At 41.1% G+C, this 16,243-nt stretch overlaps 1 protein-coding gene across 1 annotated transcript; it reads left to right on the top strand.

Annotated features, from left to right (window-relative positions):
* The first annotated feature begins 558 nt into the window (after positions 1–558).
* On the top strand, positions 559–15,741 carry LOC117254956 (E3 ubiquitin-protein ligase TRIM7). The gene is made up of 11 exons (XM_033623436.2): positions 559–679; positions 7,613–8,201; positions 8,980–9,160; positions 10,180–10,275; positions 11,920–12,009; positions 12,170–12,313; positions 12,891–13,038; positions 13,280–13,315; positions 13,449–13,475; positions 13,579–13,754; positions 14,268–15,741. Exons 2-11 carry the CDS (start codon positions 7,624–7,626, stop codon positions 14,634–14,636), a joined length of 1,845 nt encoding a protein of 614 aa, XP_033479327.1. The 5' UTR covers positions 559–679; positions 7,613–7,623; the 3' UTR covers positions 14,637–15,741.
* Positions 15,742–16,243: the final 502 nt, after the last annotated feature.

Here is a 16,243-nt window from a genome sequence, read left to right on the forward strand (position 1 = left end):
ACGCTTAGGAAAAGATCATACCTGGGTTAAAATACCCAGTTTGCCAAATCCCAACAGGAAAAGCAGCAATGTCACAGAAGAAACAACCTGTCTTTGTTCCTAAAAGCAGCTGGAAACTTAGTGTCAGGTTGTTACCAAACACCCATATTTGGTGCCTTAGAAGCTGCTGGAAACACAGCAATGACTCGCTAAATCACAGCTGGTGTTGGTGTTTGTTGGTCTTGAACAGTGGTCTGCAGCTTGGCACGGGTCTTACCTAGCAGATGTTGAAATTTGAAGCCTTGTCACGACCCTACTTATAGACTTATTTGTCATATTTTTTCACAAATACATTCTTCAACTGCATCTCTTCATATCTAATTTGTGTACATGCATCAGTTAAGTCATGTTGGCCTGGCTTAGAAGAGCAGAGAGGCGTGTCGGTGTGTTGCACCTGTCGAGCAGGTTGGATTGGATGAACTTTGTGGAGGGTGGGAGGTTGGGAGGGAGGGATCAGCGGGACAATGACAGAGTGGAGGAGGGAAAAAGGAAAAGAATGTGACAAGTGAAAAGCAGTCACAGATATTAACATGAGGAGGAAAGACTGCAGAGAGGGAGAGAGACTGAAGTGTTGGAAATACGCTGCATCTGTTTACTGACACAGAAATAATCTCTGGGATCACTTCAGGCCTCAGAACAGGTAAGGCATATTTATCACACTGGAATTTTTGTTCAGGAATCTGTGTCTCACATGTTGTCTCTTCATGTTATGAAGTTCTGTTTCTACAGTGTCTGCATAGTGTCTACTCCATCCTGATGTCTGTGGTATATTTGCAATAAATAAAAAGGTTTTCTACACTGTTATCTCAAAGTTAGTCTGTGAGATAGCAGACAATAGCATGTATAAGCACTGGTACTTGATGCTCCATCATTATCAGCAGGAAAGTCCATGAACACTATGTTCTTGTGAGGATACACAGGTTCAAGTACCACAGTGTTTGTTATAGTTTTGTTAGAGTGTGTGAAAGAATGTGAAAAGCCATTTAATGGGTGCTGTTGGATAAGCAGACATTGTAGAAAGTGTAGATTACACCCATTACTGACCCACCTCTTGTTCCTGCAGAGGTTGAATACACTTACTTTGAACAAAAGCATCTGCTAAATGGATGTAATGCTAATGTGTTGGGAAAGAATGGCCTATAATACAGGTGTAGGTGTATCAATAGTGTTTGGGGCCTGTTTACATTGCAGCTTTACAGTTTCACCCAGCAGAACTCAACCCATGACTGATTTCTCAACATGTAACAATGTACTGAATGGTACTGTTGACAGGTGATGTAGAGCCGTGTTGTATAACACCTGAGACATGAGAACCGAGGAACAAGTTTAAATATGTGTCTAAGATGTGACCATAAACAGCAGAGCAGGGAGAATACCGACCAGCGGACGGACGGGAAAGGCTCAGTTTGGTCTTTTCCTGGAACGTTTGCTGAAAGACACTTGACTCAGCCACCCCTCTCACATTTTATGTTTGAGCAGTTGAAAGGAGACATTTTTTCCACTACATGAATGCACTTCACATTTCTAAACGGAAAAATTGTAAGATAAAGTTAAACACCTTGAGGGCTGACAGGAAGCCATGCTCTCTTATCACTGCCTATTTTGTGGTGATTCAATTGAATATTTTGAGGTTTAGAAGGGACGAAGAAGTTCAGTCACCAGAAGAAAATGTAGGAATTGTACATTTCTGTAAATCACAAATACGCTACATTTGCAAGTTTCATACACATCATATCAATGTTTCTAAAATGACACAGTATATGAGCTGACTTTGCCATCAGGAGGTGAAGAGGAAGGTGGATGTGACACACTGGCCAAGCTGCAGATTACTGTTTAAGGCCAACAAACAACAAAAAACATTGTGTTTTAGTGAGTCATTGCTGTGTTTCCTGTGGCTTTTTAGCCCCTAAATGTGGATGTTTTTTAAGCGGCATGTCGCTGTTTTTCCGTCGGGGATTGTGCATGAAAAAGCAGTTGTTTTTTACAGAGACATCATTGTGATGCCAGTGGGGATTTTAACACCAACACCGGGTACTCTGAACCAAAACATTATCATTTTCCAGCCCTAACCAAGTGTTTTTTTCCACTGAAAAAAGAAACTATTTGTTTTAACTTAAAAACACAAGTGTCCAGGCTGCCTTAGATTATCAAGTTGACTGAATCTGAGAAGGCACGTTGAATGATTACAAAATTACCTCAACTTGTCTTCTCAAATTCAGTCAACTTAAAATTTTAAGGCAGCCTGAACACTACCTTTTTTAGGTTAAAACAAATAGGTTATTTTTTACAGTGTGTGCCTAAACCTAACCACACAGTAACCACATCGAAACATAAAGAAATGTAAAGTCATCTCATCTGATGCATGATAACGTACAAATGTAGCATAGCCATGGTTCACGGAAACGTACAATGCCAACACTTATCTGGCAATGGTGAAAATCACTCAACATAAAGATGGAAGTGTCTACATTTTAAGTTTAATTTTAAAATATGACATTAGCAATAGACTGTATATATTGACTGTGTCAAATATAGGGGATTGGAAAAGTTGGTATGTTGGTAAAAGTACACGTGACTTAGTGCAATGGAAACAGATCAAGCAAATACACAATGACATGGATGAAATCTTGATCCAAAGCTTTGATGCACGTGGCTCCATAACTATAAATACCTAATGTCATGAGAGAAACACACAATCAACAGTGTCTCATTTCCTTTCTGTTTCAACTAAGATCATTATGCTCAGGTTGTTTACTGCATACCTCACTCCTTTGGCTGCAGCTCGCCAATAAGAAACTGGCACTACCTGTATTGCAGCTGCTTGTGTGTGTGCTTGTTTCCGTTCCTCAGGTATAGAGAGCTGCTAATGAGCTACTTCCACTCTTTAAATCTATCCAGGATTAGTTCTCAGTTAATTATAATTTGTGCGTGTGTCTGTGTGTGTCTGCTATTTCCTAGAAACATAGTGCGGACAATGAGAGAGACAGACAAGCATAATTAAACTAATCGGGCAATTATACTGCTTACTAAGTGTATGACTCAGCATTTTAGCTGCTAAATAAACAACTGATTGTGCATAACTGTGGCTGACGCCTACGCTACCCTGAAATAATGTGTTCCTATGATCTTCCAAGTCCGTACAAAGTTGAGTAGTTAAAAATAATGGTGAAAATTAATAAAGACTTAACAATTCAAGGAAGTAAAGCTGCAGAGGCCCAGATATCCTGACTTTTAGTTCCCAAAGTGGGTCAAACTCCCAAAAATATTTAATCTTACATTTCTCATAACACAGCTTGCCTCTGTGCGCAGTTTACATGTTCTCCCCGTGTCAGCGTGGGTTTTCTCCAGGTACTCCAGCTTCCTCCCACAGTCCAAAAACATGCAGGTTAATTGGTGACTCTAAATTGTCCCTCAGTGTGAATGTGAGTGTGATGGTTGTCTGTCTCTATGTGTCAGCCCTGTGATAGTCTGGTGACCTGTCCAGGGTGTATTACATAAAATGAATGAATGAATATACATATATTTCAAAAAGAAAAATAAACATTATAATAAAAGAAAAAGCCCCAGATGCCGACTCAGAACTTTTACGTATACGTACAAGTAGTAATAGTACAGTGTAAAAATACTTTGTCAAAAGGAAAAGTCCTGCATTCACAGTGTTACTCCAGTGTAAGTATTAGCATCAAAATATACTTCATGTACCAAAAGTAAAAGTACTTGTTAGATGATCCATTTCAGATCCATGCTGGGTTGTAATTACTGGTGCATTAATGCATCACTTTGATGTTACAGGTGGTGAAGGTGGAGCTCATCTCACTATATAATGACGAAAACTCTGTCTGTGTGTCTGTCTGTGTGTCTGTTCCACGTTTTTCTCCTCACTGACTCGGTCAATCCATGTGAATTTTGGCACAGTGGTAGAGGGCGCTAGAGAGCTAATTTCTTATCTAGGCCGAACCACCATATCGATTTTTACTAAACTATGTAGAACAGGATGCCTCAAGGTGACTGGAGAAATTTAACTCTAATTGGGAACTGGGTGGTGCTATAACAACAGAAAAATGCTTAAAAATGGCTAAAATGCAACCGATCGCTGTGGCTCCCCCTGTGGCCGAATGTTGTTGTTTTTTTTTCTTCTAATTTTTGGTATGATTAAGTCATGGTATGGTATGCTGTACTCAATGGGTATGGACTAGTTATAATGACTGAAAAACTGCTCTGTAGTTTCATCTATAATAATTCATGATCATTTTATTAGTTGATTAGGCTATATTTTGAGTTATTAATTTGAGACTTTAAAATAAAAGCAGAAAAATAAATGTAGTGGAGTAAAAAGTAAAATATTTTCCTCAAACTTTTGCTTAATTACAGTATTAATGTACTTTGTTATGTTTCACTACTGTTAACATGAATACATTCAACTATTTTTCCAACTTTAGTACATATATTTTTCATGATAGCAGTTACAAAGTATTCTGTTTTTACTCAATACTAATAACTAACAACTACAAATATTTCTAACATCACAATTCATTATTAATCTGGACCCCCCTACAGAGGTCTGGCCAAAGCCCCAAATGTATTCAAATCCTCGAAATGCCCCTGATCCACACCCCTAGTTTGTAATGTCTGTTTAAAAAATGCAGCCTGGTGACATCACTTTGACATCAGCAGGGTGATTTTTTTTACTTGACAAAGCTCCTCCAAAGACACAGAGGAAACTATACACGACTAATCTTCATGTGTGATATCAGGTTGTAGGATGTTAAGTACTGTGAAGTATATGTTGCTAATTACTTTTCACCTTCAACAAGCGGATAAACTTGCAGCTTGTTAACACCTGAAACCAGCTGCCTTCCAGCTATGAGATTCAGTTTACAACACTGATGACGACACTATGACAGATGTCAGAATTAAGTATAAGCTGTGACTCTCCCCTCCAAACAAGTTACAGTTTAGTAGAGTAACTGAAGCTGTGCTTGAGAAGAGTATTACTGTAATGCGCCAGTGGCAAATAAAAAGACAAAGTGATACTCTATCTGTTGTGTTGTATTTAGGCAGTGTTAAACAGTAAAGCTGGCATCTTTCTGATTCCATGAAAAGACTTCTAGTACTCCCCTATCCAGTATGTGGCACTCTCTTAAAAAAATTCTTACAAGTATGTCATTTATTAAATTGTTTTTGAAAAGGTTCAGTAGTTTCCTAAAACATGTGGTCACTGTAGTTTTTGGTGTTCAAGTTAGTATCTGGTGCAGCAGGAAGGTGTATGTGGAGTTGAATCGAGATAAACTACAGTGTGTGTGTTCATGATCAAGAACATGTCAGCCACTACAACAGTGTGGCTCACTGATGTGTGTTTAATAGTTAAGGTCTATGCCACAGAGGTGTAAGATATGATCAGTATATCAATACTCAGTAGACACACTCATTGTTGGTTTGCGTCTGTTGTTAGTAAGAAAAATATAGAATTTTACTAGACTTGTCTTTTAAGGTTGCCGTTTGATATTTACGGCCACAGAAAAAACAGGAAATGTGGATGACTTTCAGGTTTTGAGTTTGTTTTCATATTTAACATTTTATTGATAAAGTTACGTTCAACAAAATGAGCTGGAATGTTCTCGCCAAGCCGGAATATCCGGATCTTGTATAACTACTCACGTGTAGGGTTTTAGTGTTAGTGTGGGTGTGTTTGAGTGCAACATGCACACATTCATTCAGACGGACTCACATTCTACCTGCATACAGACAGGGGTCAAACTGAAGCAGTTCATGGGTAAGGATAGAGGTAAGATTAGTTTTGATTGTTTGGCTGTTGATTCATAACGGACCTAATGACACCCTAATGATACTCTGGATAAAGAGTATCATTGCCAATGACGATATGACTGATTATTTAACTCTGTATTAGAGTGTCAGTATGTGAGCCAGATAAAGAAGAAGAAGAGGCTATACTCTATTAACCCCCGAGGGGAAATTCAATTTTTTCACTCTGTTGTCATGTACACACAGGCCTGAAATACACACACGCACAAACAGGATCTATACATGCATTAAATGGCGAGATGTCAGGGTGAAGGGGCAGCCTTGGACAGGCACCCTGAGCAGTTGGGGGTTTGCTTGGCAGGGCCTGGGAGGTGAGCTGGCACCTCTCCAGCTACCAGTCCATGCTTTGTGTTTGGTCTGTACCCGGACTGAGCTATTGCCGCGCCTGGAGCTATGGACTAGGACACTGAGATGATTTCGTATCCGTCCTATGATTATTGGGTCAGAAGGAGAAAATACAAAAAGCTTGGGCACACAGGGAGTAAAGAGAGTGGAAATTAGACATTAGGAAATTAGCTCCAATAACAGGGGTGCTCAAAGTTTAAATGACTAAGTGCCAATGTAGGGAGCCAGTAAGGCTGCAAAGAAAGTAGTACACATCTTACTTTCACATTAAACTGCCAAAATCACTAACTATAGCTAACAGCATTAGTATAGATGACAGGACGCAATCCTTCCAACACCCATGAGGTCACCCTAGTTGCCATGCAACCAGTAGATTTCTACAAGGTGTCATTCCTTACCTGACAGACGCCTGTTTGACACAGTAGCTGAGTAGTGTTCGGAGGCCGCACACATTTTTTCTGAGGGGGGCTGCACTTTGAGCAACTATGCACAATAATAACCATTATGTAACCCAAAGTCAGGACATGTCTGCTCATGAAAAATATATTTTTTCATTGCTTTTAGCACCACAAGGGTGCAGGAAAAAAATCTCAGAGGTAAATATCACAAACCTGAACAAATCACACAAAACTTATCAGCATGTTAAGGATGGTAAATGGACTTGGACTTGTGTAGCACCTTTCTCGCTCCAACCACTTAAAACAGTTGTCACATTCACCCGTTCCCACACACATTTATACACTGGTGCCTGAGGCTATCATACGAGGTGTCACCTGCTAGGATCAGTATAAACACAAACACACTCTCACACATCGATTGCACGGCTACCAGGAGCAACTTGGGATTCAGTATCTTGTCCAAGTTGACATACAGCCTGGAGGAGCCTGGTATTGAACCACTGATCTTCTGATAAGTGGACGACCTGAGAAACCTCCTGAGCCACAGCCGCATCACTAGAAAAGTGATGAGGCTGAAAGAATTGATTTAGGTGAACTGACTTAATTTGAATTTTGCTTTTTAAGGTTTAGATGATGAACCCGACTTTGATTTTTACCTGAATCCTCTGCATCAATACTGTCAGTGATTGATTGGGTAATCAGCTGAGGCCTTGGTAAATCTACACTCATGCAGATTGTGAGTGTAGACTGAAAGCGAGGCCTTTTCCCGTATGTGTAAATCTGGCTTCACAGTATTTCACATTACCATAGGAACCTGTTTGAGTTGTTTCTGACGATGCCTGCAAGTAAGGAACAGTAGATTCATATCTTTCACAGCAAAGACACAACAACTAGCAGATCACAAAAAAGGGCAAAGGGGATCAAGAATATAATTTATCATTATAGTTTTACTGTATATATCCTGAATGACGTATTTCTGTCTAATAGCAGCACTGTCTCTCATACAGCTTAACACTGGATGGCAATGGCGCTGCCTGCAGCCTTTCTATCTGAAGACCAGTTCACCTGCTCCATCTGTCTGGATGTGTTCAGGAACCCAGTCTCAACACCATGTGGCCACAGCTTCTGCCAGGCCTGCATCTCTTCCTACTGGGATGGACCAGGAGGAGGAGTTGGAGCAGGGGGGAGGGGCGCCAAGTCCTACCAGTGTCCCCTCTGCAAGGAGTCCTTCCGCAAGCGACCAGAGCTCCATATCAACCGAACCCTGAAGGAAATCACGGAACGGTTCAAGGAGATGGCCAACGCCGGGGTGCCATGGGATGGAAGAGATGGAGGAGGAGTAGAGAATCCAAACTCACATCTGCACCATCATCATCACCTGGCCCTGACATCGTCATCATCACTCCAGAGGCCGGGGGAGATGCCAGAGACAGTCTTGGCTGAGATGATGACTCGTTTTCAGATGCTGTCAACTCCTGTCCCTCACCCCCAAAGCCCCGGTTCAGTCAATGCTCACCAGTCCTTCCAGGCGCAGAACCATAAGCCCCATGACCCACCTCCGCCCTACTCACCTCCACCCTACTCACCTCCCCGCAGGTGCGAAACTACATACGCTCTTAGACTACATTAAAATGGGTTTCATTCAACTTCATCTTTAATGCTCCACTAAGAAAGGACATTACTAAAAACCCAAGTATGGGGAGTGTGTAAACGTTGCATAATAACAGCTTTAATGAAACACAAAGCAAAAAAGCATGCAACATGCAGTGACAGAGACAAGTGGAATGTGGTATCATTAAATCATTAAATAAAAAGGGTTCATCCACACAGTAGGTTTTGGCCTGATAGTGGCATGAGTAGAAGGTCAAGGACTAAACAAAAACATTGAGACTTGTCCTGTGGGGACCATTAAAATTCATCGCAAATTAGATTTTTGTCACTTGTTAATCTGTATCGTTAATTAGTATCGTTATTGATACTCATGTTGTAGTACTCGAGATTGATCTTGGCTCCGAGACAAATTTTTGAAGGTCTCAGTCTCATCTCCAACTCGACTGCATTTTTAGTCGCTCCTGTCTCAGTCTCAGACAAAAAGGACTCTGGATTTGCGAGTTGCTTTTTAAAAAGATGGCAGCAAGCAGCAACATAGCTTTTAGGTTAGAAGCATGGCAGCAAGCATGTTGCAAAAGACAAAGCAGAGCAGTGACAGCTTGAATACACCACCATGAGTAAAAGGGGGTGTAAGATATTAGTTGCAGTGAGAGGAGTTGGTCACATGAGACTCTACTTGCCTGAAAAATGACTGAAATGATTAATCAGTTATCAAAATTGTTGCTGATTAATTTTCCTTTTCTTTGTTGTAATGTTACGACAGGTACACACTGAGCGGCTCCATTGATTCTCCCCCCAATCTGCCTCTTTGCCCCACCCACATGAGAGGTCTCGAGTTCTTCTGCCGTACCGACAACACCTGTGTCTGCTGCACCTGTGTGGAGACAGCGGAGCACCGAGGACACAATATCATCCCTGCCAAGAGAGAGTGGCACATCAAGAAGGTTTGTGTGTGTGTGTGTGTGTGTGTCAGTCAGTTAGGGAGAGTTGTCTAAAGGCCCTGACACACCAAGCCAACAACAACACCCTTGCTTTTGCGGTGTGTCACTCACTGTTGGCACTAGTCCGCCCTTGGTGTTAAATCTGCAGTGGAGTTGTCAGTGCGAGATATCACTATTGATTGGCAGTTTAGCTCGGTGCACGTGAGGATTACCAGAGTGGGAAAGGAAACAAACGACTAATGTCAAGAGGGCATGAGACTGAAACAAATGAGTTACTTCCTCTCACACATGCGCAGAATGTACGTGCTGGTTGGCCATTGGCTAGAGTCTTTGTGGTGTGTTCAAGTGCAACCTTTTGACCAAAACACAGGCAACATGAGGCGATGCAGTTGGCCTTCATCGCCACTAGTGTGTTTTTTATGTTGGTTTGGTGTGTCAGGGCTTTAACTGGGGACAACATTATGTTTACACTGTAACTGTATTATTGAAAGACATATTGTTTCATTGAGGTCATATTAAAGACAAAAACACTGGTGACTTTGGCATCGTAATAAACGGTGAAAACATGAATTTGACTCAGTGACAATGAAAATAAACAGGCTGAAAGCAACACGTCGGTTGCACCAATTTACACAAGGCTTGTCTAATTTTGCTACAACAAGACAGAAATAATTTGTAAGATACCATAACTACATGAATAAAGGATAGGTTCAGGCACATTATATATGGAGCATGTGCAATAATGCAAAGAGCATCAAAAGGGGTGTTTCCACTCAACGACCTATTTGAAGGATGTTATTGACCATCTTAAACTCTCCTTTTCTTGCAGCCATGGAAATTCTTATTCAAAAAAAGCTTGTGTTTCCCACACATTTGTGTTTGCATATACTGTGTAGGTGTATCTGGTGTAGAATATGTGACAAACACCAGGCTTCAGGGTCAGGATAAGGCTAGTTGTGGCTACTGGTTATACACACAGTGAGGTTAATACTGACTAAATGTGTGTTTTCTGTCTTCTCCAGTCCCAGTTAGGTATCGCAGAGGTGGAGCTGAAGGATCAAATCTGTGAGAGAGAGAGGAAAGTGGAGGAAATACAGAACTCTTTACGAGAGATACAGGTGAGTTTTCAGTCTGTGTCAAGGTGGGTTCTTCTCCACGTTTAGCTCTGGTCTAAAACTGTGGATATATTTAAGAATTAGCACCAATTAGAACTAATTCCCACCAGACTGACAACTGCGGGGGAGTTCACTCACTTAGGACAGACATATTTAAAAAACAGATAATGTTAAAATCCAGATTTATCTGGAAGTATGAGTTTGTGCACAGGTGCAGGAGCAGTCTTCAGTAATGTGGGACTGCTTTTTGGTTCTGTATAAGCTTTTAAAAGTGTTTTATAGAATGTGTTTATATCTCACTAACCTCCCAAAAATTATGGGTTGAAGCATTTTTGGAAAATGTACAAAAGGTCAAACAAATTGTCACTTCTCCTTTCTTGCATCTAGTTGTGTGCACTTAATTTGGCATTTTTCAACTTTTGGGGGGGGGGGGGGGGGGGGGGGTGAGGGACAAAGAGAAACAGCCTGCACCACAATCACATCATTAATATGGTAATGTAGTGGAGTGGAATCCCATCCCAGGGATTTAGCATATTTGTCTTTGAATGTGTCTCATTTTCTCATACAGAAGTGTGAAATTATATAAAAAAAAATATATATATATATATAGTTTCACGTTGGGGTCAATTGCACCACCTTTGCCAGTTTGCACTATAACACTGTGCATACTGGCAAATGTGTAGCTACAAAATTCCAGACCTCCTGATAATAGTTTGCATCTTCCCTTACATAAATAGACATTTCCAAATTTTTGAAAATGCAAACATTTTTTAAAAAAAAAAAGAAAAAAAAAAGCCCAAATTGGTGCTTAAAATTTCATCAGAATGCAGGAAAGGAAGTGTTCCCCTCCAATGTTGAATTGAAACCTATGCCCTTGCCCCCAAGCACTCTGTATCAGTGATTTGTCCCACACTCAACTACATATACATACTATAAACAAAACTACACCACAGTCACATGACTCCAACTTCGTCACCACATTGAGGCTGTAAAGCTGTGCTTGGCGTGATGACATTCTGTAGTCTCATTTAGCCACTTGTTACCCTAATAAAAAAAAACATGTAAAAGCTTCAAAACTCACCAGTCGGGTATTTACTGACATATTATACGTTGTACAACAAAACATGAAAGTCTCTAAAGCATGTGTTAACCACAGACTTTATTTCAGGCGTCTAACCCATTAAAACCTATTATATAAAAAACACTGACTTCAAGGTGAGGGAACTGTAAGTGCAAAACTGCAAACTCATTTCCAGGTTTTAGGATTCCTGCACCACTCTGTTGTGAAAATGAATCTGGGGATGTTATGGGACTGGTGGATTTCAAACCAGTAGCGGGGAAGGGCAAACAAAAGCAAGGTTGTAACAAGTTATTTTTGGGGTGTACTTGTGATATTAATGCTGAAATTTCATCAATTATTCATTACACTACTCATTAGTGGGAAAAGTAGTATTATTGCTGTTACTGGTAACACATTACTGCCCAACACTGTCCCCTGCACACTCTTTATCAGTGGTTTGTGCCATAGTAAAGGGTCTTCCAGTCTACTCCATCGTTTGCTCATGAGCTTATAGAAGTTGCCAAACACAAACTTCCAGTGGGTGCCTTTAAACACCTCACCCCTCCTGCTGTTCATCTTCTATCCAGGCCGCTGCTGAGAGAGAGACAGAGGGAGCTGTTTGTGTGTTTACAAAGCTGATCTCCAGTTTGGAGCGCTGCCAAGCTGAAGTCTTGGAGGTAAATAACACTGACACAGGAAGTGTGGAGAGAATCTTCTATCAATATCTCAAAGCCTTTTCTGTTTTCATAGAAATAAAAGTAGTTCTCTTACCATTATTAACACAAATAAGCATTTGGAGGAGTATTAACTGAGCTCCATGGCATCTGTTATTCCCAGGTGTTAGAAATGACTCGGCGGGCGGCTGAGCACAAAGCCAAAGGCCTGCTGAGAGAGCTGGAGGAGGAGCTAACTGAGCTGAGAAAGAGGAGAACAACACTGAGCGAGCTGGCTCTGTCTGAAGACTGCGTGTTCTTTCTCAAGGTATGCTAACCCTTTAGGAAAATAGTTCTTTTTTTTTTTTCTTCTTAAGGAAATGTGTGGGAAAAGTGATGTTTTAAATGTAACAAGTTCAAATTTAGAATGCATTTATTTTTTTAATTCATATGATGTTTTTTTTAGCCCAATAAAATGTGTCCCTACTTTTCCAGGGAGGCTGAATTTTGGGAAAATGCACTCCTTGTACATTTTACAAAATTGTGTTTTTCATTTGGCTTGGACTCGAATACTAGAATATAATTGGTAGGAGACACCTTTATCTGTTCAGGAAATTATTTTCATTATGGACCAAGTAGTGGGTAATGGAGGGTTACTTTGTGTCAGTACAAAAATGTCCCAACTGACCCCTCTCTCCCCTACCCATACTCCAATTTGAGAAACTATGTGTTACATGGTTAACATGGAGAACTCATCAAGTGATCTACCAGCAGATAGACACAGACACATTTGGAGATCATTTTCCTCATCATGATGTTCACCAACAAGACAGTCTCAAAAAGCTGATGCATTTCTTTACATCTGTTGAAGCCACGTCTGTTTTTGACATTTCTTCCCTCTGCAGACGTTCTCTGCCCTGTCCACCCCTCCACAAGCTAAGGACTGGTCCAATGTCTCTGTGGTGTCTGAGCTGACCTCAGGGGTGATCCTCCGGACTGTCAATCAAATGATGGAGCGCTTTCAGGAAGAGATGCAGAAACTGCCAGAAATCTGTAAGTGTTCGTCTAGGCCAAGAGTACAACTGGATTGTCAAGTACACGTTGAATTTAAGATAAACTGAAACTGCAACTCTGCTGTTGCAAGACAGTGTCTTATTTTTGTTACTGTGGCACATGACTGAAAATATCCCATGTTTTTTTGTTCTGGAAGCTCTACTGTGTTTCTTGGCTCTTTGATTCAGAGCTTAGCGTATATGAGTAAATTAAAGGAAATGTTCTTTTCCCTCATTAACAGGCCAGCGATCTTTGGCTGTACCCAGGCCCAACCCAAGTAAGATTCTGATTAGCTAACAGCACAAAATGTGATTTCGTTCATTTTTTTATCCTGTTAAATTCAATGAATCAATATAAAATGTGGCAAAATAAAAAAGAAAGTAAATATATTTATACTCTTTTGTTTGCAGAGGTAAGGAGGGTTCAAGAATATGCAGGTAAGGGTTTTTTTTCTGTATAGTTTGTTGTCACTTTCACTCAGTTGTCATATGTGGTGTTATTTTTAATCACCAACCATCACTCTCTTTCTCAATCTGTCAGCTGACATCACTTTAGACCCCAACACAGCCCACCCACGTCTCATCATCTCGGCGGATGGGAAGCAGGTGCACTGTGGCGAACGCCATCAGGTGGTACCTGACAACCCTGAGCGCTTTGACCGGGTGGTGTGTGTGTTAGCCAGCCAGGGCTTCAACTCAGGACGGCATTACTGGGAGGTAAGTGAGCCTCAGTGTGAAGCTGTGTACAAGTCAGTGGCAGAGGGCGCGTGTGTGAGAGCCAACCAGCCTCAAAGCTTAATTCCGAGTCAGCAAGCTTTAAGGAGTGATTCACCCAAAAACAATGTTCAATGTACAAATTCTTCACCTCCCAAGGCTCTCTGTGGTCCCAGAAAAAGTTTTCCATCGAGTGGAATTAAGGAGAGCGGAGCACCCCAAAAAATTAAAGCGTATCAGTGCAAACAGACTTTGACTGAGGCTGAATTATTGACAGCAAAAACAGCTAGAAAATGTCTGAAAAATCTTGTGAAAATTATTCTGCAGTATTATCCAAGTGTCTGAATTTGTTGTGTGCATGTCCACAAATGTCCACAATTATCCAGTCTTATGCTCAGTGCTTCCCAAACACAGTCTGGCTTTGAAGAGATCATAGATAAGTTTCACTTCTAGTTCAGTTTTAAATGGTAAGGTTTGCACTCTTTGCAGTAACTGTACAATGCTGCCCTCTTCTAGGTGGAGGTCGGAGGTAAGACTGACTGGGACCTGGGAGTAGCGAGCCGGTCCGTCAATCGGAAGGGCAAAATCACTGTAAGCCCTGCCAATGGCTACTGGTTCCTCAGCCTGCGGGATCGGACCGACTACGCCTTTCGGACAGAGCCCTCAACCAACCTGACAGTCAACCTCAGACCCTCCCGGATCGGAATCTTTGTGGACTGCGATAAGGGACTGGTGTCCTTCTACAACGTGGAGGCCAGATTGCTCATCTATACATTCACAGATATTTTTTCTGACACCATCCATCCATTCTTCAGCCCCTGTACTAATAAATCAGGACGGAATGAGGCTCCGCTAATCATTTGCCCTATTGCAACATGGGAATGAAATGAGCTTGAGGACGTCTTCACTAATGAGGAATGCTTCCACATGCTTTCATGTACATTTAAAGAAGACTGAGTTGCACAAACACACCACTGGAACAGACCACATCTGCACTTCATTCCTTCGCTGCGATAGAGTAGATAATAAGCAGGCTGTCTGTTGACTTGTGTCACTGATGTGGTTGTGTTATGCGCCAATAGCAACACTATTAGACTGATGTTAGCAGTAGCCGCTTGAAACAAGGTTCCCTGTACATCTTCCAGCAGCGTATGGCTAAATCAGGTGCAAGGACTGATTATTTTACAGGCTTTAAATGTGCAGACTAATGTTTCAACACCTCTGTGTCTTCACCACAGTCAAAGGTGGTCGTAAGCACCTGTTTAACTTTGGTGGCACCATTGTCAGTCGACACCTTCTGCGCTGACTCCTGCAGAAGTCTGAGGATACATTTTGACAAACTTAGCAGCTAAACTGACCATTTTAAGGCATTTTGAATCAAAAACCGAGATCAGGGGTTCTGAAAATGTTGATGACTGAGTGCCATGTAGGGAGCCAGCATATAATGAAGGGCCACACAGGAGAAGTGCACACACTATCACTTTTCTATTACTTTTTTTAATGATGTTTTATGAATTTGTTTTTATGACACACTTTACTGTGACTTTATTAATGATTTTAAATGAGTTTCTTATGGCATACTGTACTATGACCTATTTCTATAATGTTTTTATGAAATGTTCTCACTTACCAAAAACTCTAGCAGTTGACAATGACACAAGCTACACAAATATCATGTTACATCCTAGTTTTCCACTTTTTAATACATTTGAAAGTCATGAAATAAAGACAGTAGGGTGTTTGATATTGATTGTACCTTCCACAGCAGTCAAGCAATGGCTCCTGCTGGGGTACGGCAACACCACTAGTACACACAACACACATAACTGCAGTACTCTGTGATATTAGAACTGGAAGTAGTTGCAATTTGTTATGTTTATTTATGATTATGATAACATTCACTAATGATTATGCCATATGGGTGATTGCCTTTCAGAGCATAGTAAATTCTATTCTTTAATTATCAATAAATTCGGGGTGACATTTTGAACACGTTTGTGTATTCATACACATCCATGATGAGAATCTCCCGTTCCACCGCATCCCAAAGGTGCTCTATTGGATTGAGATCTGGTGACTGTGGAGGCCATTGGAGTACAGTGAACTCATTGTCATGTTCAAGAAACCAGTTTGAGATGATTTGAGCTTTGTGACATGGTGCGTTATCCTGGTGGAAGTAGCCATCAGAAGATGGGTACAGTGTGGTCATAAAGGGATGGACACGGTCAGCAACAATACTCAGGTAGGCTGTGGTGTTTAAACCATGCTCAGTTGGTACTAAGGGACCCAAAGTGTGCCAAGAAAATATCCCCCACACCATTACACCACCACCACCAGCCTGAACCATTGATACAAGGCAGGATGGATCCATGCTTTCATTCTGACCCTACCATCTGAATGTGGCAGCAGAAATCCAGACTCATCAGACCAGGCAACGTTTTTCCAATCTTCTATTGTCCAGTTTTGGTGAGCCCGTGTGAACTGTAGCCTCA

Source organism: Epinephelus lanceolatus, chromosome 3 (assembly GCF_041903045.1).
Source record: "Epinephelus lanceolatus isolate andai-2023 chromosome 3, ASM4190304v1, whole genome shotgun sequence".
NCBI lineage: Eukaryota > Metazoa > Chordata > Actinopteri > Perciformes > Serranidae > Epinephelus > Epinephelus lanceolatus.